This window comes from Chaetodon trifascialis, chromosome 14, assembly GCF_039877785.1.
Source record: "Chaetodon trifascialis isolate fChaTrf1 chromosome 14, fChaTrf1.hap1, whole genome shotgun sequence".
NCBI classification, from domain to species: domain Eukaryota; kingdom Metazoa; phylum Chordata; class Actinopteri; order Chaetodontiformes; family Chaetodontidae; genus Chaetodon; species Chaetodon trifascialis.
In genome coordinates this window covers 2,064,183-2,087,168 of record NC_092069.1, presented here as the reverse complement: position 1 = coordinate 2,087,168, position 22,986 = coordinate 2,064,183, and the positions used below count along the sequence as shown (strand labels likewise).

General features: G+C 39.7%; 1 protein-coding gene across 1 annotated transcript in view; it reads right to left on the bottom strand.

Moving 5' to 3' along the window:
- Window positions 1–22,986, bottom strand: part of ccdc88c (coiled-coil domain containing 88C) — a 75,184-nt gene that overhangs the window by 35,924 nt on the left and 16,274 nt on the right. Inside the window, exons 4-15 of the mRNA XM_070978880.1 lie at window positions 9,546–9,615; window positions 9,007–9,065; window positions 7,315–7,398; window positions 6,189–6,332; window positions 5,583–5,815; window positions 3,696–3,777; window positions 2,747–2,905; window positions 1,422–1,568; window positions 1,050–1,200; window positions 752–933; window positions 464–601; window positions 95–379 (exon numbers count right to left, since the gene is read on the bottom strand). Of these exons, the coding sequence (XP_070834981.1) occupies window positions 95–379; window positions 464–601; window positions 752–933; window positions 1,050–1,200; window positions 1,422–1,568; window positions 2,747–2,905; window positions 3,696–3,777; window positions 5,583–5,815; window positions 6,189–6,332; window positions 7,315–7,398; window positions 9,007–9,065; window positions 9,546–9,615 (1,734 nt within the window). The remainder of the gene's footprint in view (window positions 1–94; window positions 380–463; window positions 602–751; window positions 934–1,049; window positions 1,201–1,421; window positions 1,569–2,746; window positions 2,906–3,695; window positions 3,778–5,582; window positions 5,816–6,188; window positions 6,333–7,314; window positions 7,399–9,006; window positions 9,066–9,545; window positions 9,616–22,986) is intronic.

The window sequence follows — 22,986 nt, the reverse complement described above, 5'->3', positions numbered from 1 at the left end:
GTATGTCACATAAGTAATTTTTTATCAACTCAGTTTTTAATAAAGGAAACATCATACACAAATTGTATAGAAAATAGATGATGATTTCTGTGACCTCTCTGCTCAGAGCATCCCTGCTCCTCTCCAGCCTTGTAGCCTCTCTCTCCACCTCTTCACACCGCCCTGCCCTCTCCCTCAGCCTCTCTGCCTCCTCATTGGCCAGTCTGAGTTGGGTTTCTAAGCTGGCCACTTGGGAACTGGCGTCAGTGATGTTCTGGTGCAACAAGCGGTTTTCGGCTTCCACCTCGCGGACCCTTTCCTCACTGTTAGACTGAGCACGCTCCTGAAGGGACGCCACCGCATCAGAGAGGTGCTGCTTCTCAGTCTTCAACTCTGAGATCTGATTGACAAGTGGAACAGGGTGTCAACAAAGGACTCTTGTGACGAACACTAACAACGTTCTACCTGAGTGTGTGTTGACTACCTGTCTGTCTTTCTCTGCCCTCAGAGTGTGCATTTCTCTCTCCATGCTCTGCTTTTCCTTCAATATTTCCTCTCCCAGAGACTCCATGTCCTGATTGGTCAGTCTCTCCTGATCCAATAAACCCTGGAGATGCTCCAACTAACAAACAAGATGAAGGTACAGTAGTTATTAGTAACATAGAAACATTCAAATCTGTTCCCCTCAGTGACAATTAAGATAGATTTTGTAGACCCAGTTTGTTTTAAAGCCATACTGTAGACAGAACATTAACACATTCAGGCCTCCTACTTTCTTGCTGAAGCTTTGGTTCTCCCTATCCAGCTCCTGGGTACGGAGCTGCTGCTCCTGCAGGAGATGGTTCTCCTCTTTCAGTCTCTCCAAAGAGGACTGAAACTCCCGGTTCTCCTTCTCCAGCTTCAACATCCGGCTGGAAACACACTCGTTCAGCTCATGGACCAACGACTTCCGAGCTGCAGCAGAGAAAATCAATTCAGTTTGGACAAAATATATCAATGTGAGATTTCTGGACAAACAAATAGAACAGGATATAAACTGAATATAATGGGGGAGAAAGCGTGTGTCTTACTCTCTGTGTTAGTGTTGTCATGGTTTTTAGTGAGCTGTTCAAGCTCCCAGCCTAGATGGGCAGACTCGTTCATACTCTGTTTCTGTCCAATCTCCAGCAGCATGTTCTCCTCCACCAGCTCCTCCAACCTTCGACGTTCAGTGTCCCTCTCCTGCACACACACACACACACACACACACACACACACACACACACACACACCAATGCGTGAATTATGAATGATAATGTGTGAGTACTTTCACAGTTTTAACCAATATTTTTTAACTAAGGGCTCTAATAGTCAAATACAACTGTAAATTTTATATGACTTAAAAATATGTTTATGCCAAAAAAAATGTGCTCTTCATTGTCTCATTCAGTGTAGTGTAATACCATTTCCAGGTCATGTATCTTAGCTCGTAATAACAGGTTGTCTTTCTCCAGCGTGTGCAATTTATCACAGCGGCCCCTGGAAGCTGACAGCTGCTCCTCCAGCAGCACCTTCGTCTCCATCAGAGTCACGTTGTCCTCGCGAAGCTCCTGAATTCTCACACACACGCACGCACACACACGCACACGCACACACACACACACACACACATACACACACATACACACACACACACACACACACACACACACACACACACACACACACACACACACACACACACACACGCACACACACACACACACACACACACCCTGAGTGGTCTGTCAGTGCCAGCTGCTAAGGCTGGCTTCATAAAGTGTCTCTTTTGTCAGCAGAAGGGTTTATGCGCATCAGGAAGGCAAAGCATATTGATGCAATTTAAAGTTTTGATCCTGTATGAAGTGTTCATGTAAATCATACAGTTATAAGTAAGCCAGTTATGTGAAATTTTGCAGCAAAGGATCAACAGTGGAATATATTATGTCTAAATCTATTAATCAAAAGTAAAAAAAAAAAAAAAAAAAAAAAAATTAAGTGCAGCATGTACAACTCTGATTCCCAAAAAGATGCTGTGTAAAATGTAAATAAAATTGAATGTGATAATTTGGTCATCCTTTTTAACATATACTCAATTGAAAACAGTACAAAGACAATGTACTTAATGTTGTACTTCTTCAACTTCACTGATTTCTGTAAATATATGCTAATTTTAAAAATTGATGCCAGCAACACATTCCAAGCAATTTGGGACAGGAGTAACATTAGGTCACCATTAAAAAAGCCATCTAAAGTGCAAATCTTTTTAAAACTCTGGTTTCTGCGTATCCGTGTGTACATGTAAAATTTGCACATGCTCATTGTTGCTTTGTATAATGAGCATGTGCCTGTAACAACAATGGCTGACTACTGGTTAGTTCACATTTGGTAAGCACTGCCAGGCCACGTGCCAGGAATTAAACAACTATATATAAATAATAAGCAACTTGTTAGGGTCCTTAAGTTTGTACTGCCAAAGGAAAATAAGCTCACAATGCATGCTCAGAATGTACTTCTCTGGTATTTGTTTGACTTTACTGCCACACACTGGCCCAGCATGCTTGTTTGAGCCTTTGGAATCGTTTTTACATTCCTGTGTGCACAGAGATATTTTGTAAAAGTAAGGTCCTGTGGACAGATTTTTTCATGTTTTTTTAAACATGTATTGGTTTAAAAAACATCTGTATATATGTGGTCAGTGCCTCACGGACATCACTAAATGATGTGTAGCAAGAAGCTGTGTTTTTACCTCCACTCTGGTCTTGTAGAAGTGAACATCATTGAGTTTCTCTTTACATCTGTTCAGTTCAGTCTCCAGTCGGTTGACCCGGGCCGCTCTTTCCCTCAGTGAGTCTACCTCATCCCGGTACACTCTGACCGAACGAGCCTCACAAGAAAGCAACTGGTTCTGAACCCCGCCCACATATACGCACATAAAAAAACACACATACATAGGAAAAAACACACACACACACAAAACACAGCATAAAGACATTAACATCTACCATCTACCTTAATTATGTACACACAGAGCATGGTTATGGTCATTAATGACTGTAAGCTTGAACGCCATCTAACAGCTGTAATGGACTGACGTCTATGACTGTAGTCTCAGGATTCTGATCTGCATTACTGAGTTCATTTCCAGAAGAAATCATATGGTGAAAATAAAGCTGAATACATTTGAACAGAAAACTAATACAAAACAATTTCAGCTTTTCAGCTGAGACAACACACTGATGTATGGTGACACTTGTAGCCTGTGCTTTGTTTCGTTTATTCAAATAATAACTACTATGGTCAACAAGACATTGTTGGGTTATAATTCAACTATAACCAAGGGTGTCCCAAGTCAATCAACAGGATTGTACCAGGTGTGATGAAGTCAGTTTGAAATGGATCAACCTTATAAACTACGATGCATTTTTGATCCTCTGTTTATTCTAAGGTCTTGTGCTAAAGGCATGTCAACAGTCAAAGCCGCATACACAAATAATCAGCCAGTGGTGTGATACAGCAAGTGAGGTGAACGGCATGAATTTGCTTTAAAAAAAAAAACAACCCTAAATAATTCTGTGGTTACAAGAACGCCACAGTTGGACTTCAGTACTTAGTTCATGTTGGGGATGAAGAGAGCCTGTTCAAACATTCCCTCTCATCATATACACCGACACTACTGGCTATGAGTGGGTCCTGACCTCTTGTCTCAGTCTCTGTGACTCCTGATCCAGACGCTCCACTTCATGTTTTGAATCCATCAACTGCTCTGTCTTCTCCTCCCTACACACACACACACACACACACACACACACACACAAAAATAACACTTAACTCACCACTTAATGTCTAGATAGGATGGTTAATTGAAGACTTTAACAACTTACAGTAATAAGACTGGAGAAACATACTGTGGACTTCTCTTACTGTAAGTCTTTAATAGGGCTGGGCGATATGGCTGAAAACTCTATTGCGATATAAGTGTTTTATATCGGTCGATATCAATAATTATAGATATTTTTTATGACCTATTTAAAATAAGGACCGGGAGAAAAATACTTTCAATTTAAACATTTTTATTTTAAATTGAACGTTCCTCTGATTATAATCCGCTCAGCTATCAAGGCAGAAAGGAAAGGAAATGTCAACACAACCATGGAAAACACTCAAATAATAAATGTAAAAAAAGTGTAAAAATGTAAACAGAGAGAAACCTGAGAACTTTTTTCTGCAGGTTTAGTGCAGAAAGTTCACAAGCTGATTCACCTTCTGGTGAATAAAATGTTTTCAGATATGTGCAGTGTTTTGGAAACATAGCAGAAACTGAGGTAGACTTGACATCTGTAACATACAAACAAACAAACATGATAGACAGTACAGTAACACTGACTGAACTATAAAACCAGCCTAGACATATGAACAACTTTAGTCACTCTTCTTACTCTAAACATACATGAACTATTCAATTATATTCTTATTGCAAGTGTGTTTAAAAAGAAAAAAAAAAGCACGTGTAAGAGATGTTTATAACCTGGCTTCTCCACAGTGCTCAGTGAAGCATGTCTTTAGCTATATGATATGCTGCTGCCTCTGTTATGTCTTCGTGCCTTTTAGATGATTTGTCATCAGGCACTGAAGCAGATACCTCTGCATGGTGGTCAGCTGCTTGTTCGCTCCAAAGAGTGAGCGCGGCTAAGGTGGTTAAATAAGTTTGTGGTGTTACCGTTCTTGGTGGGGACGACAGTCTTGCATAAGTTACAGACCACATTGGTCTGACAACGGTCCGACTTATAAAATCCAAAAAACTCCATACTGGCGAGCTGACTTTCCCTGTTTTATCGACAATTTCTTCGCTCGCTGCAGCGCTCACTTTCTATTTCTCATCTCACTCCTCACGGAGCAACAAACACGAGACAACGAGATGGCGCAACCGAACTTGATACTGTTACATGATTGGCGTGTTAGCGTGTCTCTCTCACTGATTAGCGATTACTCCCTACGTTGCTCGGTTACCTGAGAGCGAGCCTTTGTTCATGCAACCAACCTTCGGTTTCTTCCGACAGAGAAAAAAAAAAAAAATCGAATGTTTTATCGAACGCATTTTTTATTGATATTGATGACGTGTCTATTGTGAGACATATCGCTATCGTTTTATTGGCCAGCCCTAGTCTTTAATATATCAAGGTAAAAGCATCTAGACAGTATGGAATGACTTCTAATTGCTGTGCATTCAGTGGAAGTGTATAGTTCATCTCCAAATAGATGGATCCTCTTTGCAATTACGTTGTAGAAGGGAACTAGACAGCATAATAAAGTATGCTGGATGTATAATGACTTCCAGCCGCTGATTATATCACCACAGTTTAGCCTTAAAACAGTGATCGACACAGAAACTTTTTGGTTTATGCAACAGTATGTAATGAACTACTGCTTTAGTCACATGGGAAGATTTGTTTCTGTGGGTTGTCACTACGAGCGACAGCTTTCACATTACAAGAAGTCAATAAAAACATTATTGAAATTATTATGATAGTTTGTGCACATCCCTGTTTGGACGTTCTTGTTTGCCTAAGTTCTAAAAGACTCACAGTTCTTGTCTGTATCTGCGGAGCTTGGCCTTGGCATCAGCAAGCTCCACAGATAGATGCTGCTTCTCCTCTTTGGTCAGTCCAGACACAGCCACAGCCAATCCACCGTTATTCACTTCCACACCTCCACAACTCTGTCCACACTCTGGGTTGTTCATGCAAAGGGTCCTGCACCCTTCCTGAGGCTGTTGACTGGATAGATAGTCCCTCTCCTGGGTCAGATCCACAATCATCTGGTGTGTTTGATAAATTAATTAATTATTAGTTTAATTCTCCTTTTCCCATTGAAACAATGCTATGAGCAGACTTCTGTCTCTAAACTTGACCATTTATTTTAACATAAATGTATCTATTAGTGTGTTTGCTTAAAAAAAATCTTTTGAAGGAGCATAACACCATTGAACACTACAATTTGGACTTTAATCACAATAAGCAAACATGCATTCAAATTAACTGCATCATATTCATCATACATGAAGTAGACAATAGTGACTGGTCTTTGATTTTAATAGAAATTTTGTAAAACAAGTGTATTGAATATTTTTATCATTATCAAGAAAACATGAACATCAGCCTGGCAGTGGTTTTGGGTGTGAGTGTCAGTACCTCACTGGCTTTGTCTCTCTGCTCAATCAGCTGACGTAGCGACACAGCCATGTCGCGGGATAAAGGTTCCAGTTCTACATGTGTGAGCTCTGATCCCTCCTGTAGCCAGGACAGGTCAAGAACATTCAACTGGTTATGAGTCACCTGCAACAAACAGACACACACAAAATATAATTTTGCAAAAAACAGCATAAGGTAGGTTGAATATAGTAGTACAGTGGCTTTCTGTATATAACACCTGTATATTTAACCACTTGAATTTTTATGTTCCCAACATTCCCCTTAAATGTTTTGCTAGAGCAGCTTCAAATGTAGATAAAACATTTTACAGCACAATTTTTCTCAAATGTTTTAACACTCATTGCCGATATAATTTGGATACATTGGGATCTTATTGGGAATTTAAAATAATGAGCTTCTGAGTTTGACCAATATCCATGCAGCAGGTATAGGCAGATTCTCCAAAGTGTCTGTGGGGCTGGAGAGGTTAAGAAGAATGGTAACATCATGAGCCTGATGTCATCATCCAAGTCATCCAGCACATATTTGTCTGAGAAGTGGAGACCTGACCTGAAAGCCAGGTCAGGCCTTCACTGAAGTAAATGAAACAAGGTGTCTGAAAATAGGAAGGAGATATATATCACATCCATAAATAAACTGACAAGAGTCTTCAAATTGATTCTTCTTCTGACCAAGCTGGTCTTGTTCTTTTATGTCAGCTGATGTAACACGTTTCAAGCTGTATGGAGATAAAAGCATACACATGGCATACAGTGAAAAGACTTACGGGAACTGTTATAACAATGGTGTCTACCCTATCTGATATCTGCTACTGGTATATGGTTGACATGTTGACCAAACTGTGCTGTTCCAGTATCAACAAATCAATAACATCAACCAACACATTAAGATAACAAGTGAGCAAGAAGAAGCCTGCAAAAATTAGATATTAGTCTATTTATGCTGTGTCAGCAGCATAAATAGACTAATTTTCTGCCAGTCTTTACAGTTTAGATCATTGGTTATTATGTTATCAGTGAAGCTGACAAAACACCACAACAAATAATGTGATCTACATTTATCAACAGCTAATTTCTATCATAGTCTATGACTGAGCTCTACTGACCTCCTGGATGTGAGAGACAATGGCAGCTTGGGTCTCAATGTCCAGCAGCTTGATCTTCTCTATCATCTCCTCTTTACGCTCACACTGACACACACACACACACACACACACACACACACACACACACACACACACACACACACACACACAGGAAATTAAAACAGAATGAATAAAATCGTGGCTGTAAATATTTCTCTACATTGCCATTACATTGGTGCCAAGCAAAACAGGACTGTGTGAAATGTACTTTGATGAAGAATGTATATGGTAATTGTTTATTTGAACACTACTGGGATGGATCTCTGTGATGTTCTTTGCATCCCAACCACCAAACTTACTCCTGACCTGCCAGCCATCCTTCAGTCCAAAGTGCAGTGTTACTGCTCCCACTAAGTGCTGTTCCCTTTATAGGTGAGTTAAAAATATATTACACAGTATCCATGTGTTTACAAACCCAATTACTTGATACATTCAGTCAATTAAAGTTGAAAACATTTTCAAAGAAATGTCAGTTGACCCCAATAACCCCAATAACTTATTTGCATAACCAGTTTAAATATCCTCTTTTCCCCTTATTATTTTTCCCCCTTTATACAGGGCAATGCAGGGGGTCACCATCCTCACTAAGAAGCAATCTGAGGCTGCTGTTTTGAGAATGAGCTGCCAACCCCTTTTGTTACAAACTAAATTAAAACCCATGATGGGAAGTTGTGATGTAGGCTGTTTTTCTTTAGGCACATTCAATTATCAAGTATAATTTACCAGTATTTGATTGATTTTGTTAACTTTAATACACTAGAGGTGAGATGATATACTTCACATCTAGTCAGTGGTCAAGCCTTTCCTATATTTGTCTGTATCTGGCCCTCAGCGAAAAAAGTTTGAACACCCCTGCATCAACAACATTTTCATGTGGCCCCTCCTTCTTCTGTCTTTCCATTTACTGCTTCCTCTTTCCTGGAACCAGTAGAACCAGTACATGGAAGGCGGGAGACAAAAGGAAGACTGAAAGAAAGGGAGGGAAAGTAGGAAGGAGAGAGTGAGGAACAGAGAAACAGTACAGCCAAAATTTTTAGGAGGGTTGACAGCCATGGGTGAGGTGGAAATGAAAGACAACAAAGAGGTGAACAAACAAACACACAGACAAAGAAACCACCTGTGCCCTGACCTCCCACATGACTATTCCCTCCTCTTTAATTACAGGTAACCCAATTAACTTTTAACTTGCCATATCTGGCCAATCATAAATTAAATTCAGGGTTTCTAAATTTTTCTGGTTTGCACTCCTAAAATTGTTGATTTGGTTATCATATACAAAAATGTATAGATTAAACAATATGCAAATATATAAACAACCATTAGAATGCCTTCAAGCAGTAAACCATCAGTCTATGCCAACCAATACCACACATCATACAGTACCATAATCCTGATTGTTGTTACTACAAATAAATGCGACTCCATGTGCATTGTGATCCCACAGTGCCACCCTGCACCTTGTCAGCAGGCGAGCTGAACAGCTGTGCACAGACATGCAAAACTAAACAGACAGAAATACAATTCCTGGGAGGGACTGGATAGTGCAGTAAGCTACTGTGTGTGTGTGTGTGTGTGTGTGTGTGTGTGTGTGTGTGTGTGTGTGTGTGTGTGTGTGTGTGTGTGGGTGTGTGTGTGTGTGTGTGTGTGTGTTACCTGGACAGCACAGCCTAGTATTAGCAACAAAAGTCTTTTCAGATCCTCCATGCTCTTAGCTGGAGAAAACAAACACAGAAACTATATATCAGATTATAAGCATGTCTTTGAACAGAATGTTAGATCTAAAGGTTAATGAGATTGAGGATGATCATAACTCAAGACAGTGTTACAGCATACAGCACTATGCTACAGCTAACCTTTCACTGCTGACTATACACTCTCTGTTACTCAATTAAACAGCAACAGCACAGTTTGTTACTCTGAAAAGACACAGCCATTATTGAATCTCTTCACGACTATATCTGCCACAATGATTCTTTCATATTATCACTGTGGTGAATGTAATTATATAAAATGGATGGTAGCCACCCAACACGTTAATGATATATTGTATATACTTTATGATCATGAGTGGGTTTTTGCAATGTTCCACAAGGAGATACGTGTGTATGATACATTTATATAAAGCACAGACAAGCAGGTAGTGGAAATATGTAGGACTTCAGTGTAACAGTGTGTGTGGAAATATGTGTTACCTGATATTGGATCCTTGGCAATGCACAGGATGTTAGGAAGAGGCATGACTATCAACTGCTGTAAGGTCTCCTGCAGTGGAGAAGAGAAGTTTTTTCTTTTTTTGTTTGTTTTTTTTTTGGGGGGGGGGCGCAATAAAGAACAAACAAAACAAATTCATTTCATTCAAAGAAAGAAAGAAAGGCCGTTTCTCAATATGCGTTCTTCTCTGTACTTGTGTTCTTGTGTACTTGAGAAACGTCATCACTCTGAGTCCAAGTACTGTTCCAATTCAAAAGTCCGCATCTCGACAAATACACTCAAATACCCGGATGTGTTCTTGCCCCTCCCACTTTATCGAGTATGCATCGGATGGTGACTTGGGCGGACTTGCGGCAACCACGTATCCCAGAATGCATTTCGTCGCAATGATGCCGGAGGAGAGGACTCACAACTATAAGTTACAAGTTTGGAAATACTGCTGTTTTAGTAGTACAGAATGTGGTTTAAAGATTATTTTATGTGAGAAAGTGGATGTTAAATCTGTGGTCGATTCATCACGATAGCGCGTAGTTTAAAATTTGCTCCAAAGTTTTTGGAGATGTGTCGTCCTGCTAACGTCATCAAGTACGCTGCTGTCCCAATTGCAGAATGACAGTCCTGCGTCCTCCCGTCCAGGAGAGACTGTACTCCCAAGTCGAACTTGCTAAGTCCGAACTGCCAAGTTTGTAAGTCCGAACTTGGCGTACTTGGTATTGAGAAACGGCCAAAGAAAGAAAGAAAAGGGATTCCTTAAATTTGGATTCAAAAGAACTATGATCAAGATATGTACCTCAACATTTTACAGTTTGTCAGCGCTCTCTGGTTGACTAACTATGCTTCTAAATGAACTCAAACATATCTTTAGCATTTTCTGTATGAAACACAGAAAACATTAGTTGAGTATTAAATAGCAGTCACTCCTCTAACAGCAGCTTGTTTGCTGTGGTGGTGCATAATGACAAACTGTGTGTGGGAGCAGAGCTGCTCAGCTTTCATCAAAACACATTTTGTGAAAATGATTCAAAGTCCAGCCACTGACTAATCCAGACTTGTCTATCTTCATGTTTGCACAGGCGAGCAGCCAACAGGAAAAACCCTACTATCAGCAAAGAGTGTGTGTTTGTGTGTGTGTATGTCTGAGGAAAAGAAACAAAGAATCAGCGCACTAGTAGAGAATGCTTTTCATTCCAGAATATCCTCTTGTCTCCCAAAACACACCTGATTGTCCAGAAGGGCAAAGAAAATTAGAAACAAATAAAACTCACTTCAAATATTTTCTAATTGACTCTGATGCAATCACAGACCAGAGCATCAAGGGAGGCAGAAGTGTAGTGTCTTCATCAAAATATCTAATATGTCAGCCAAAGCAATTTGTTTTGAGATGAGGAAACATGACAAGGGAATAAAGTCACATATGAGGATTAGTCACATATTAAGTTTAGAGAGAGGATACACAGGAGGGGACATGGTGATGACTCCTGGCTAAGCAGAAGGGAAATGTATTAATGGGAGTGTGTGTGTGTGTGTGTGTGTGTGTGTGTGTGTGTGTGTGTGTGTGTGTGTGTGTGTGTGTGTGTGTGTGTGTGTGTGGTGTGTGTGTGTGTGTGTGTGTTTATTCTGGGTGTTTTGGTATGAGGGAAGTGAGTGTCAGCAGGGAAGGGCTGGCTGGAATAATGCTCTCAAAAACACAGCATACACCTTCTCACAATAAGATACCAAAATTCACACACAAGGTGGACAGCAGCAAATATGGACACAAAAACACTTCACATTTAATATATATTTGGTCACTGTCACAACTCAATGAGTTATGGCGCTCTGATCTAGAGTGGCATCTGCTAACCAGGCAAATAAACGTACTATCAGTTTACTCTGAAAGTACAACAGAGCGGCACAGACAGCTTTGAGGTAGCCAGTACAGATGTAGTGCGATACCTACAGATACTGTTACACTAGCCTGTACTCGGTAATGAGAGACCCCATCATCACACACACACAAACACACATCCACAACACACACACACACACACACACACACACACACACACACACACACACACACACACACACACACACACACACACACACTACAGTTTGAATAAAACATGTGAAATGGAAACCAGATATCTTTAAGGCTCAGCTGCAGTATACTATCTGTCTGGAAACTTTGCCAAGGAGTTTTTTGTGTGTGTCATCAAGGCACAATGCACAAGGTCAACAACCACCAAGAACAAAACACTAAATAAATGAAATCTCAAAGAGCAAATGACATGAAATTTTTCATGTGTTTGGTTTTCCAGTCCATCACAATGACTGACTGCTACTGTTGGTTGGTTTAAAAGATATTTATTGAAACAGGAACGAAAATTGAAAGGATAGCTTTGCTCTTCTTAGATTCTTATATGAAGACTCCAAACGGTTTATACATATTAGGACATTTCAGACTCAGCTTATCAGCTCTACACTGTCAGACTTGGCTCAACTTTAATCACTATTCAATCACAGCACCGTTGCCCTGCTAAGGAAGACAATGTTTATGTTGAAATAATATACAAGTTGTAAGTCTTCTGTGGTATTGGTTTTCCCTCTTATGAACTTACTGCACAAAAATTGATGTTCAAATACTCGTGGGTATTTTGAGAAGGAATACTCAAATCATTTTTGGCCAGTTTGGACAGCCCTACGCTACATTAAACACAGCATACCTAAATTGGACTGTGTTGTGCTCTGAGCTTAATGCTGATACTAGCAAGAAAACTTCCAAACATTTACAGTAAAACAGACACTGAGCGTGGAACATTTTATAATACTAGTGTGTCTAAAAATAGCCTGTGCTCTGGCAGTTCACATAATGTTGAATAGGTTATGAGAGTACAATAGTGTCATTATAGTTTTGATTTTCAATTCTCAATCAATCAGATGTTGTCAAATGAATAATTATTCTGTTTGTGGGTTTGTGCCATCAGTTAGAACGGGCGTAACTACAGACATAGCATAAATACATAAAGAAGCTTTATATTTAAAAATGTGCATCTTTAAGGATTGATTGTTGCAACATGACATGTAATTGTACAAAAATGTATATATGGTCTCTTGATGGGTCCATCTTCATTTGTAATGATGATCCTCAGGCTTGAACCCATAGCCATGCTACACCAATATTAGCCTATATATCCCACACTGAACAACATTAGACTCTAGGGATTAAAGCATAGACCATCTATAAAGTTTTAATATTATTTCATGTTAGTGACTCATTAAGTGCAGATCTACTGTACTGAAATGGTTTTTCACTGACAGTCTGAGTGCTGACTGTTAGTGCACTGAGTGCTGATGTGAGTTTACAATACTATTTTCATTTATAAAATGATTATTGGCACTGCCATGCTTAGGGAGCCAGGCAATATAAAACAATATGCAGAGGTGGTCTGAGATTACAACATCTACACAGCATATAAGCCTTTTTTGTGAGTAGGACCTGTACCATGTGACAGTTGAAATGATTTGAACGGATCAGTTAACTCTTTTGAATCTAGATTATTGCATATTCATTAGGTAGCTCACCTGGTATTATGTGCATTCCATGTACCAAGGCTGTGTCCGTACCACAGCTACTAGGGAGTGATTGCAATCTGGGGCCTCTTCAACCTTTTAATTAAGATTAGTGCATTGTTTTTGGCATTACAGGGAGAAAAATGGGGAAAAACGAAAGGAGGACCATGCAGAAGTGTGGTGCCCCAAGAGATTTGAGCTCTCAGATAACTTTTACCAAGGTCTCTGACCTTAATTAGTTTGATAGTACTATGGCTTGTTTGTATTCATCATTAGCAAAAGCAAAGTGATGCAAATGTAAAAGCTTTGGAAATATTTCTCCCATCTTGTCCCAACAATCAGCACCAATGGGCTCCTCTATGACTGGCTATGGTCTATGACCCCCCACCCCCCACCCCACCACCACCACCACCACCACCAGAAGTTTGCAAAGGAACATCTAAGCAAGCCTGATGCATTTTAGAAACAAGTCCTGGGAACTGATAATTTAAGATAGAACTTTTTGGCATGTTTGAAGAAAAAAGGGAAGAACACCTCTCCAGCTGCTCAGCATGGGGGTGGATCAATCATGCTTTGAGCCCGTGTTGTAGCCAATGGCAGGGGGAACATTTTAGTGCTACAGGGAAGAATGGATTCAAATAAATCCCAGTAATTCTGGAATCAAACATCACATTGTCTGTACAAATGCTGAAGATGAAAAGATTGCTGATGATGATCTTAAACACACCTCAAAATCCACTATGGACTACCTCAAGAGGACCAACCTAAGGTTTTGCCATGGCCCTCACAGTCCCCTGACCTAAGCATCATAGAAAATATGTGGATAGACCTCAAAAGAGCAGTGCTTGCAAGATGGTCCAATAATCTCACATAACTAGAAGCCTTTTGCAGGAAGAATGGGCAAAATCCCCAAAAGACTTAGCTGGCAACAAAAAAGTGTTTACACCCTGTTGATACTTGCCATACGGAGTGTTACTATGAATTGACTGTGAAGGGTGCCAAAACATTTGTTTCTGCCCCTTTTCCTTTGGTCTTATTTTGAAACTGTTAAATATGAAAATGAAAAAGTAATCTTGCTTAAAATAAACTAAAAATAAGAAAGTTTTGCATTCCACTGTATTCAAGAGATGAGAAAATTCCAAGAGAGATTATGTAAGCTTAAATGATCAGCATAGAGAATAGTTTCTATTAACTTTGATACCATGCATCCAGGCAGGTCTCAGTGAGCACAATACAATCAAGATTGTTGTTACATATAATGCAGTTAATAGAATCATTTAGCAGTGCCAACTTTAAGCAGCTTGTGGCAGCAGCAGGAGCTGAAAATGACAGTAGGTTTAATATAAATAAGATTTTCCAAGTGAGCACCATGATGGCTGAAGGTGATATTTTCCTGTAGTTATGTCATATTGTTGATTGCTATTGGAAAAGTGCATGCAGGCGTGGGATTTTCATGATAGGGCAAAAGTACTTAAGATATCTACTCACTGACCCTCATGCAGTGAATGATTTGCAGGAATGTAGTCTAAGTTCAAGGTTCATAGATAAAAAAACGAGATCCTACGTGATTTGGATGGAGGCAGTCATGTAAAAGGAGATCCATTCTGTTGTAGAAGGTGGTGGCGTTGTCCACATAAGGTTCGCCACAGTTCATTGTGATTATGTTATAAAGTTTTAGCAATTATTAACAGCATATAACACTTACTATATGTTCTACCACTGCAGAAAGTCATCTAGACAGGAGTGTGAAAGGGCCTTATGCCACAGCCAGTCATTGCTAACATGCTGGATGTTTATTACAATAAAACAGATAGACTTACACTCTGCTCTTTGGCTATAACCGTGTGTTATAATTGTTTATTGTTTATTTTACTTCTTGTGCAAGCACTATGTTAGTGTACACCAATTAAATATTAGAACCATGAGAGTAAGGTGAATGTAAATGTCTAATCAAAGTGCACTCTGACTTGCTGCGTGCTTGTATATTCTAGTGATAGCGCAGATCTATACTGTATTCAACTTCAGCAGCAACAGCACCAGCAGGATCTAACACTTAACTGACAAGGGATCAATGAAGCCTGCCACATGACCCATTTAGACACACACACACACACACACACACACACACACACACACACACACACACATAAACATAAGGCCTAAATCCATGGCCCACTAACACACTGGGCTCACATTTCTAATCCAAGATCAATAAAATGGCAGCAGATCTGACTTTAACTCAGCCACTAGACTCTGCGCTGTACAACTTTCTCACCACTTTAAAATTCAAATCAAACACCTCTCCTCTCCTCCAAAGAAACTCTGTAGGAGTTCCCTCAAGTTCCATCAAGTCACATTTATTTAGACAGGCAAATATAAAATATCTCAGTGAGCTTTACAGGTCAACATTAGGGATGTTTCCTGAACCATTTAGGCTTTCTGCCCAAAAAGGCTCAAAATCTCACCACTGTTGGACAAACTGATCAGTTTGATTTTCAGTTTGGTCTAAAACAGGCACATGTGAAAAATCCCAAAAATACTGTAATGAAGTGAATAAAAAAACTGAGCAATGCCCAAGGATAATAACATAAAGAAAACATAGCTGTGTCAATCCCCTGAGTTTGTTAAAAATAAAACACTTCTTAACCTGAATCTAGATCCACAGTGAGGGCACAGTAATGCACAGCAATATTGATTTTTCTGGGACAATGAAAGGGTAAAAACTGTATATGGGTCAGACTTCTGGCCATTTCAATGTATTTACACTAGCGCTGTCAAAAATAGCGCGTTATTAACACGTTAACGCAAATCAATTTTAACGGCATCATTTTTTTAATCACAAGATTAACGCTCTTTGTGATCTAGTGAACTTTAGTTTTTTACAAGCTGTGGCCACTGCTAGTAACATAAGAAAAACTACAGCATCTAGTTGTAAACCGGAAACAAAAGAATAGGCACGCCCCACACACGTTTGGTCTTGCCTGCTCGCTAGCTGTAAAAGAGTAGGCTACCAGTTTGTGTGGATGTCAAGTGCGAAAGGCCGAAATGGATGCGAACAAGATTCTGAATGGAAAGTTTAGTTTCAAAAAGTTGTCAGATGGGTCGACTGACAAGACCAAAGTTATCTGTGTGTACTGTTAATGTGAAATGAGTTATCACCGTAGCACATCCAGTCTGAAATACCACTTGATGGCCAAATACACGGCTAATGCGAATACTCTGCCGCCTCCTTGTCAAAACCGGGCAACAATGGATGGCTTTTGACAGAGGCATATGGATGCTATTATGTTCAAAGGAAACTAAAGAAAGGAAAGTTTAAGCCATGGTTTAACTGCACTATAGCCTGAGTCCTAGTTTACAATGATGTGCACTGTTTTGATCCCTTAGAAAGGTTTGTTGAAGGGGCTTTTTTGTAACCAAGCATTTATTTTTTGTCATCTGTTTATTGACAGTGTTAAATTGTGTGAGATTTGATTCATTCAAATGTGAATGACTGCTCAAAGTGAGAATGTCAGTGTGAAATACTGACACTCACTGACACTCATGAGATTAATTGCGATTACATATTTTAATTGATTGACAGCACTAATTTACACTTATTCCCAAAATGCCACTGAAATGCAATCACTTGGCAAGATAACTGTGTATGCTATGGATGCATTTGCACAATATGTTCAAGAATTAAAGGTATCACAATCCTGATTGTGCTGTTTAAATAGGCCAAAAGACATCAACAGTCAAATGTATGAAATACCAAAACAACAAATACAACTATTCACAAGGATCAAGTACAAATATGCTAATTCCCAAGTAAGGATGTTAAGTCAGGATGAAATTTATATGAGTAGTGAAAATGTATGCTTCTTTGCCTTGCAGTTTGGCAGTTCTGAGGAAAAACATTACCCGTTTTTACCAATGGCCCCATACGCAGTCTGTTAGTGGTATTATCTGCAAAGGCACAACAAAAACTAGGCCATATTCTCAGGGCCATGGTCTAACGTTAACATTATCTAATTTAACTAAAATCTGGTAAGTAAGTCTAAAGATACTGACTGTCAGACTGGGATGGGTATCATTAAGATTTTAGGGATACTACTGCAACTGCTGCTTATCAATCCAGTACTTTAATGGCACTGTTGTCAGTTCTATTTGTTATTTTTTAAGACAAAAACAAAACGCATTAACAAATGCTATATTTTTTCAATTGTACAGTATATAAGTTAACATTCTTCAGTCTCAACAGCAACAGCATTGTTTTGAACAAATCACTGATCCAGACTTTCGCCTGTAATCTGATCATTTTGTCTGCTAATTGAAATGAAGTGTCACAGGATTTTGAGTGCCAAGTTCTTTCCGCCATTGTCGCCATCAGGGTCTCTCTGTGTGTGCACATGTGAGTATGTGTGCGTGTGAGAGACAGGTGGAGTATGCAGGCCCCATCTCTTGCACATATGAAAAGTTTCAAGAGAGAGATCTCTATAATGAAATAGAAATAGTGCATATGTATCATAGATGAATGTCTTCATCTTATAGCAGATGAGAGACAGAGTTGGTGAGATAAATGTCTCCAATACAGATAGCAGAACCGCTAATACTGGCGCTTAGCAAAGCTAAGGTCTTTAATAATTTAAGTCTAAGGCTAGGGCTGGGCGATAAAACGATAACGATAGCAATAGACACGTAATCAATATCAATAAAAAATGTGTTCGATAAAACATTTGATAATTTTTTTTTTCTTCCTCGGAAGAAACCAGAAGTTGCGAAGCAAGGTTGGTTGCATGAACAAAGGCACTCGCTCTCAGGTAGCCGAGCAACGTAGGGAGTAATCACTGATCAGTGGGAGTGACGTGCTAACACGCCAATCATGTAACAGTATCAAGTTCGGTCGCACCGTCTCGTTGTCTTGTGTTCTTTGCGAGGAGCGATATGAGAACCGTAATCAGGCCAATGTGGTCTGTAAGTTATGCAAGACTGTCGTCCCCACCTAGACCAGTAATACCACAAACTTGATTAGTCACCTTAGCCACGCTCACCCTTTGTAGCTTGGTCGTATTCACTAACGTCCAACAACATCTGCAATGCAGCACCACCACACAAGCAGCAGGCCACCATGCAGAGGTGCTCTGCTTCAGTGCCTTATGACAAAAAGGCACAAAGACATAATGGAGGCAGTGGCATATCATATAGCTAAAGACATGCTTCTGCTGAGCACTGTGGAGAAGCCAGGCTATAAAAATCTCTTACACATACTTTTTTTCTTTTTTTTTTCCTTTTAACACACTTGCAATAAAAATATAATTGAATAGTTCATGCATGTTTAGAGTAAGAAGAGTGACTAAAGTTATTCACATGTCTAGGCTGGTTTTATAGTTCAGTCAGTCTTACTGTACTGTCTATCATGTTTGTTTTTTTGTATGTTACAGATGTCAAGTCTACCTCAGTTTCGGCTAGGTTTCCAAAACACTGCACATATCTGAAAACATTTTATTCACCAGAAGTTGAATCAGCCTGTAACTTCCTGGCACTAAACCTGCAGAAAAAAGTTCTCTGGTTTTTCTGTTTACATTTTTACACTTTTATTTACATTTATTATTTGAGTGTTTTCCATGGTTGTGTTGACATTTCCTTTCCTTTCTGCCTTGATAGCTGAGGGGATTATAATCAGAGGAATGACAAATTTAAATAAATGTTTAAATTGAATGTATTTTTCTCCTGGTCCTTATTTTAAATAGGTAATTAAAAAAATCCATAAATATCGATATCGACCGATATAAAACACTTATATCGTGATACGGTTTTAAGTAGTAGTAGGCGATTAAAAAAATTAATCTAATTAATTACAGGATTTGTAATTAATTAATCTAATTAATCACATTTTAATCTCATATCTGCTAAAGGTCCCCAAATAAAGAATTTGAATTCTAGGACATTACAATTCACTGACATTCACATTACAGCTGGTGAATTCTTTTCATCACTGTAGTTCTCGACGGTAGCTGGAAATTAGAGTCAGATGACGCTATCTGAAACGCCTCTTTTAGGCCCTCGTCTTCCACGATTGAAACCGGCCTGCAATCAGCAGCAACCCACTTTGCGATTGAGTTTGTCAGTTTTTCTGTCGTGGTTTTGCTCATTCATTTTCCTAACTCAGCAAGTGTGGGTTGGCGGAGTGAGCTCACGGTAGCACTAGCGGCACTAGCAGCAACTACATGTTTACATGTGGCGTTTAAATGATAATTCAGGCTGGAGCTGCTACGGTGATAAGAAAATTCTTTTTTACACAAGGTACAAATCACTGCGTTCTTGTTAATAGTCCCGTCTTTGTTCTTTTTATAAATAAACTTGCCGTTCAAAGGTCCAAGTAGGCTTGCCTCGCTCTCCGGTGTCGCATCCACGTCTGTTGTCACCCTGCTTTTGACTAGTAGCGCAGGTAGGATGCAGCCTACGGGTCACTCAAAGGGCCAAATTTAACATGCTTGCGCATTGACTTGCCACTCATGATTAAATGCGTTAATTTTTATAGCGCGTTAATTTGCAGCGTAATTAATTAATCTAATTAACGCGTTAAACTGACAGCCCTAGTTTTAAGCCATATCACCCAGCCCTATCTAAGGCTGTTTAGTATAGGGTTTCAGTACATATCCTTACTAACAGACAAAAAGGACCAGAAATATAACATCCTTAGCAGAAGTCACAGATTTGGCTAAATCTCATTGCACAATAGATTAAATGTAGCACTGGACCTTGTGAAAGACTTTCCTTTCTTAAATTCTAAAAGAAATCCTGGTGTCTTCAAAGTAAGTAAAAATTACCCCCTCATCAGGTTGCAATTTACAAACATTTCAGTCCAGACTCATAATATATGCAGTGAAGACTTTGAAGGAATTTAATAATAATAATAATAATAATAATAATAATAATACCAGTGAATAATTTCCAGTGAGATGCTGTCTTCAGGTAGAGACTCTTTTTCCAGAGGAGCACAGAGGACTTCATCACATGGTGCAGCAACAATCACCTGAAGCTCAATATCAATGAGGATTATCAATCAAGCTCAATGAGCTTGTGGTGGACTGCAGTGCTTCAAATATGGATGTTGCTGCAAATAAGCTACAAATTGTAAAACGTGGCTGCTCCTAGGAAACTGGGAGACAAGTGGGGGCTCATTCCTTCCTCCATAGTAACTCCTTCTCTGCTTTCTTCTCGTTGTGTTTTTTTTCTATTGACACAGGGAACATTAGCACTCTTTCTTTGAGGCCCCAGTTGTTTCCCCCCACCAATCAAAGAGCTGGGGATGACCACACTAACACACACAGTCATACACAGTATCTTAAATTGGGGGAAATAAAAATAATCTAATCCTCTTCTCTAGCGAAGTCATGGTCCAGTCACATCTTTCCAAAACACACACATTCACAGACAAAACAGCGCTCATTCCTGACAGTGCCTGGCAGTTAGCTGGAACAATTAAACAATATTGTTGAGACCAGGGTTGGCATGTACACAAACATAGTCCATACACATACACTAATGTGCACACAAAATATTGCAATCCACTCAGCAATGCTGTGTGTGTGTGTGTGTGTGTGTGTGTGTGTGTGTGTGTGTGTGTGTGTGTGTGTGTGTGTGTGTGTGTGTGTGTGTGTGTGTGTGTGTGTGTGTGTGTGTGTGTGTATGAAGTAGGCCAGAGGACATGGCGTTCAAAACATCTCATGTAGGCTCAGCGCTTTGTTTCACAGTTCCCACAGTAACCAAGGAGAAGTAAAGTGAGAGGGGAGAGAGGGGAGCGAGAGGGAGAGTTCTGATTAAGTTACTACACAACAATAAAATTTCTTTCACAAGAGCGAAGTTTCACACTTCTTAATGAAAGAGCTGTTGCCCTCAGACACTGTGAAAGTATTACAGGCAAACTGATTAAACATACGAGTGAAAAGAAAATTGAATAATGTCCTTCTGCTTATCAGTTACTCACTAACTGACAGTGATGTCTGCATTGTCACTTTTTTTTGTTTTACACCAATAAGTGTTGGGGTACATTCTCAATAATCCCCCATGCTCATACATGTTCCATTTTGAGGTGAGAAAACAGACTGCTGGTATTGCTTGCCTTCAATAGCCTGTAAATACTCATAATGTGAAAAACCAATAGCTAAGGCATGTTGTTTCATTTATGTCATGTGTTGATGTAATTGTAGCACCATCTGTTTCAATATCTATACCCTCCTATCGCTTGCATGAAAATCTGTACCTGTCTATTAAAATGAAGCTTATTTTCTGTTCACATCACAACACATAATAAAGCAAAGCCATCATATGCTGGATATCCCAACCAGTGTGTTGCTCATACATTGTCCATCATTAATTATCATGCATTTTAAACTGCTGTGTGTTTCACATTTTGTTGAGCGTTGCACACAGTGGTAGTTGAAGAATGGACTTGTGTGAGGCTTGTTTTCCATTTGTCCTCTTTCAGCAGAGGTTGGGTGTGGTTTGGGAGCTGGCTCTGACACAGCTGGTGCCAATAACAATCCCGAATGAGATAAAGACGGCGGACAGCGGATGACTCGCTGCCAGATTATTTCCGCCACTCAGTAGTATAGTCGGAAATTCACTAATGTTACTAGAAGAACAAATTAATTAAGATTGTGAGCCTATGTTGTGTCTTTCACCTGGTTGATCACTTGTGTCAATGAGCAATCTTAAAATTGCTCATCTTTGTTGACAAACAGTCAACCGGTTAAAGAAAACCCAGATGAGTGTGAAAACAGTAAACAGATCAGAGCTTGTGATATCAGGTTACTGTGTACTGTGTCTCTATAGAGAGGGAACATAAGGGAGGTGACAGACACACCCTCCCCTCACTCTGTCACACAAACAAACAAACAAAAACACACGCACGCACGCACGCACGCACGCACGCGCACACACACACACACACACACACACACACACACACACACACACACACACACACACACACACACACACACACACACACAGTTTGTCCTTTGTGGAGGAGACTGGGAGGATTTACTGAACCAGCCGTACGCCTTCTGAGACATCATCTAATTAGGAGAAAATCAACACTTATATTAATGTGAGTTGTATTTGTGTGTTTTGTTCTTGCTGCTGATATTAAACTATATACTATAAACTAAACTAAACTGCAACTGAGTGTGTGTCAAGGCCAGGGTATTTGACTATGGTTCAAGATTAACCATCATGAACAGATTAACCCCATACCGCCTAGAATGACCTCCTTCACAGAGCACACACACACACAGATACACAGACACATAGACATAATATACGTAGACGCCTCATTACGTGCTGGAGCGTAATCCAGCGTCGCCGCCATATTGGGTGGGTCTCCGCTAGCACCAGAGCCAACCGAAGTCAACGTAAAGAGCACAACAATGCCCCTATTTTATTTATTTATTTTATTTTATTTAGCTTCCCAGCCTCAGTTACAAGCTTAACAGGGTAGTGTAAGACGCTGGAATGACCTGGACTTTTAAAGCTAACTTTTCCAGGCCTTAAAAAAAAAAGAAAGAAGGAAAAAATGTACTGAGCAGGTATATATGGGAGCTTTGTATGTATGCATGTGTTAAAATCAGTGTATATCACAAACATCAGCAGTTTCAGTCCAGGCTATTATGGAATCTTTGTCATCCTAAAGCTGTGACCAGTTGTTTAAATTTAGATACGTCAGGCCAGACGGTGTGTGTGTGCGTGTGTGTGTGTGTGTGTGTGTGTGTGTGTGTGTTTGAAAGCAGCAGTGGACTGTGGGCCGACACACATGATGAGTTGGCCAAAAAGAAAAAAACCTTCCTCGTTTCGACAGTTTGTTTTGGTCAAGTTTTATTCCAA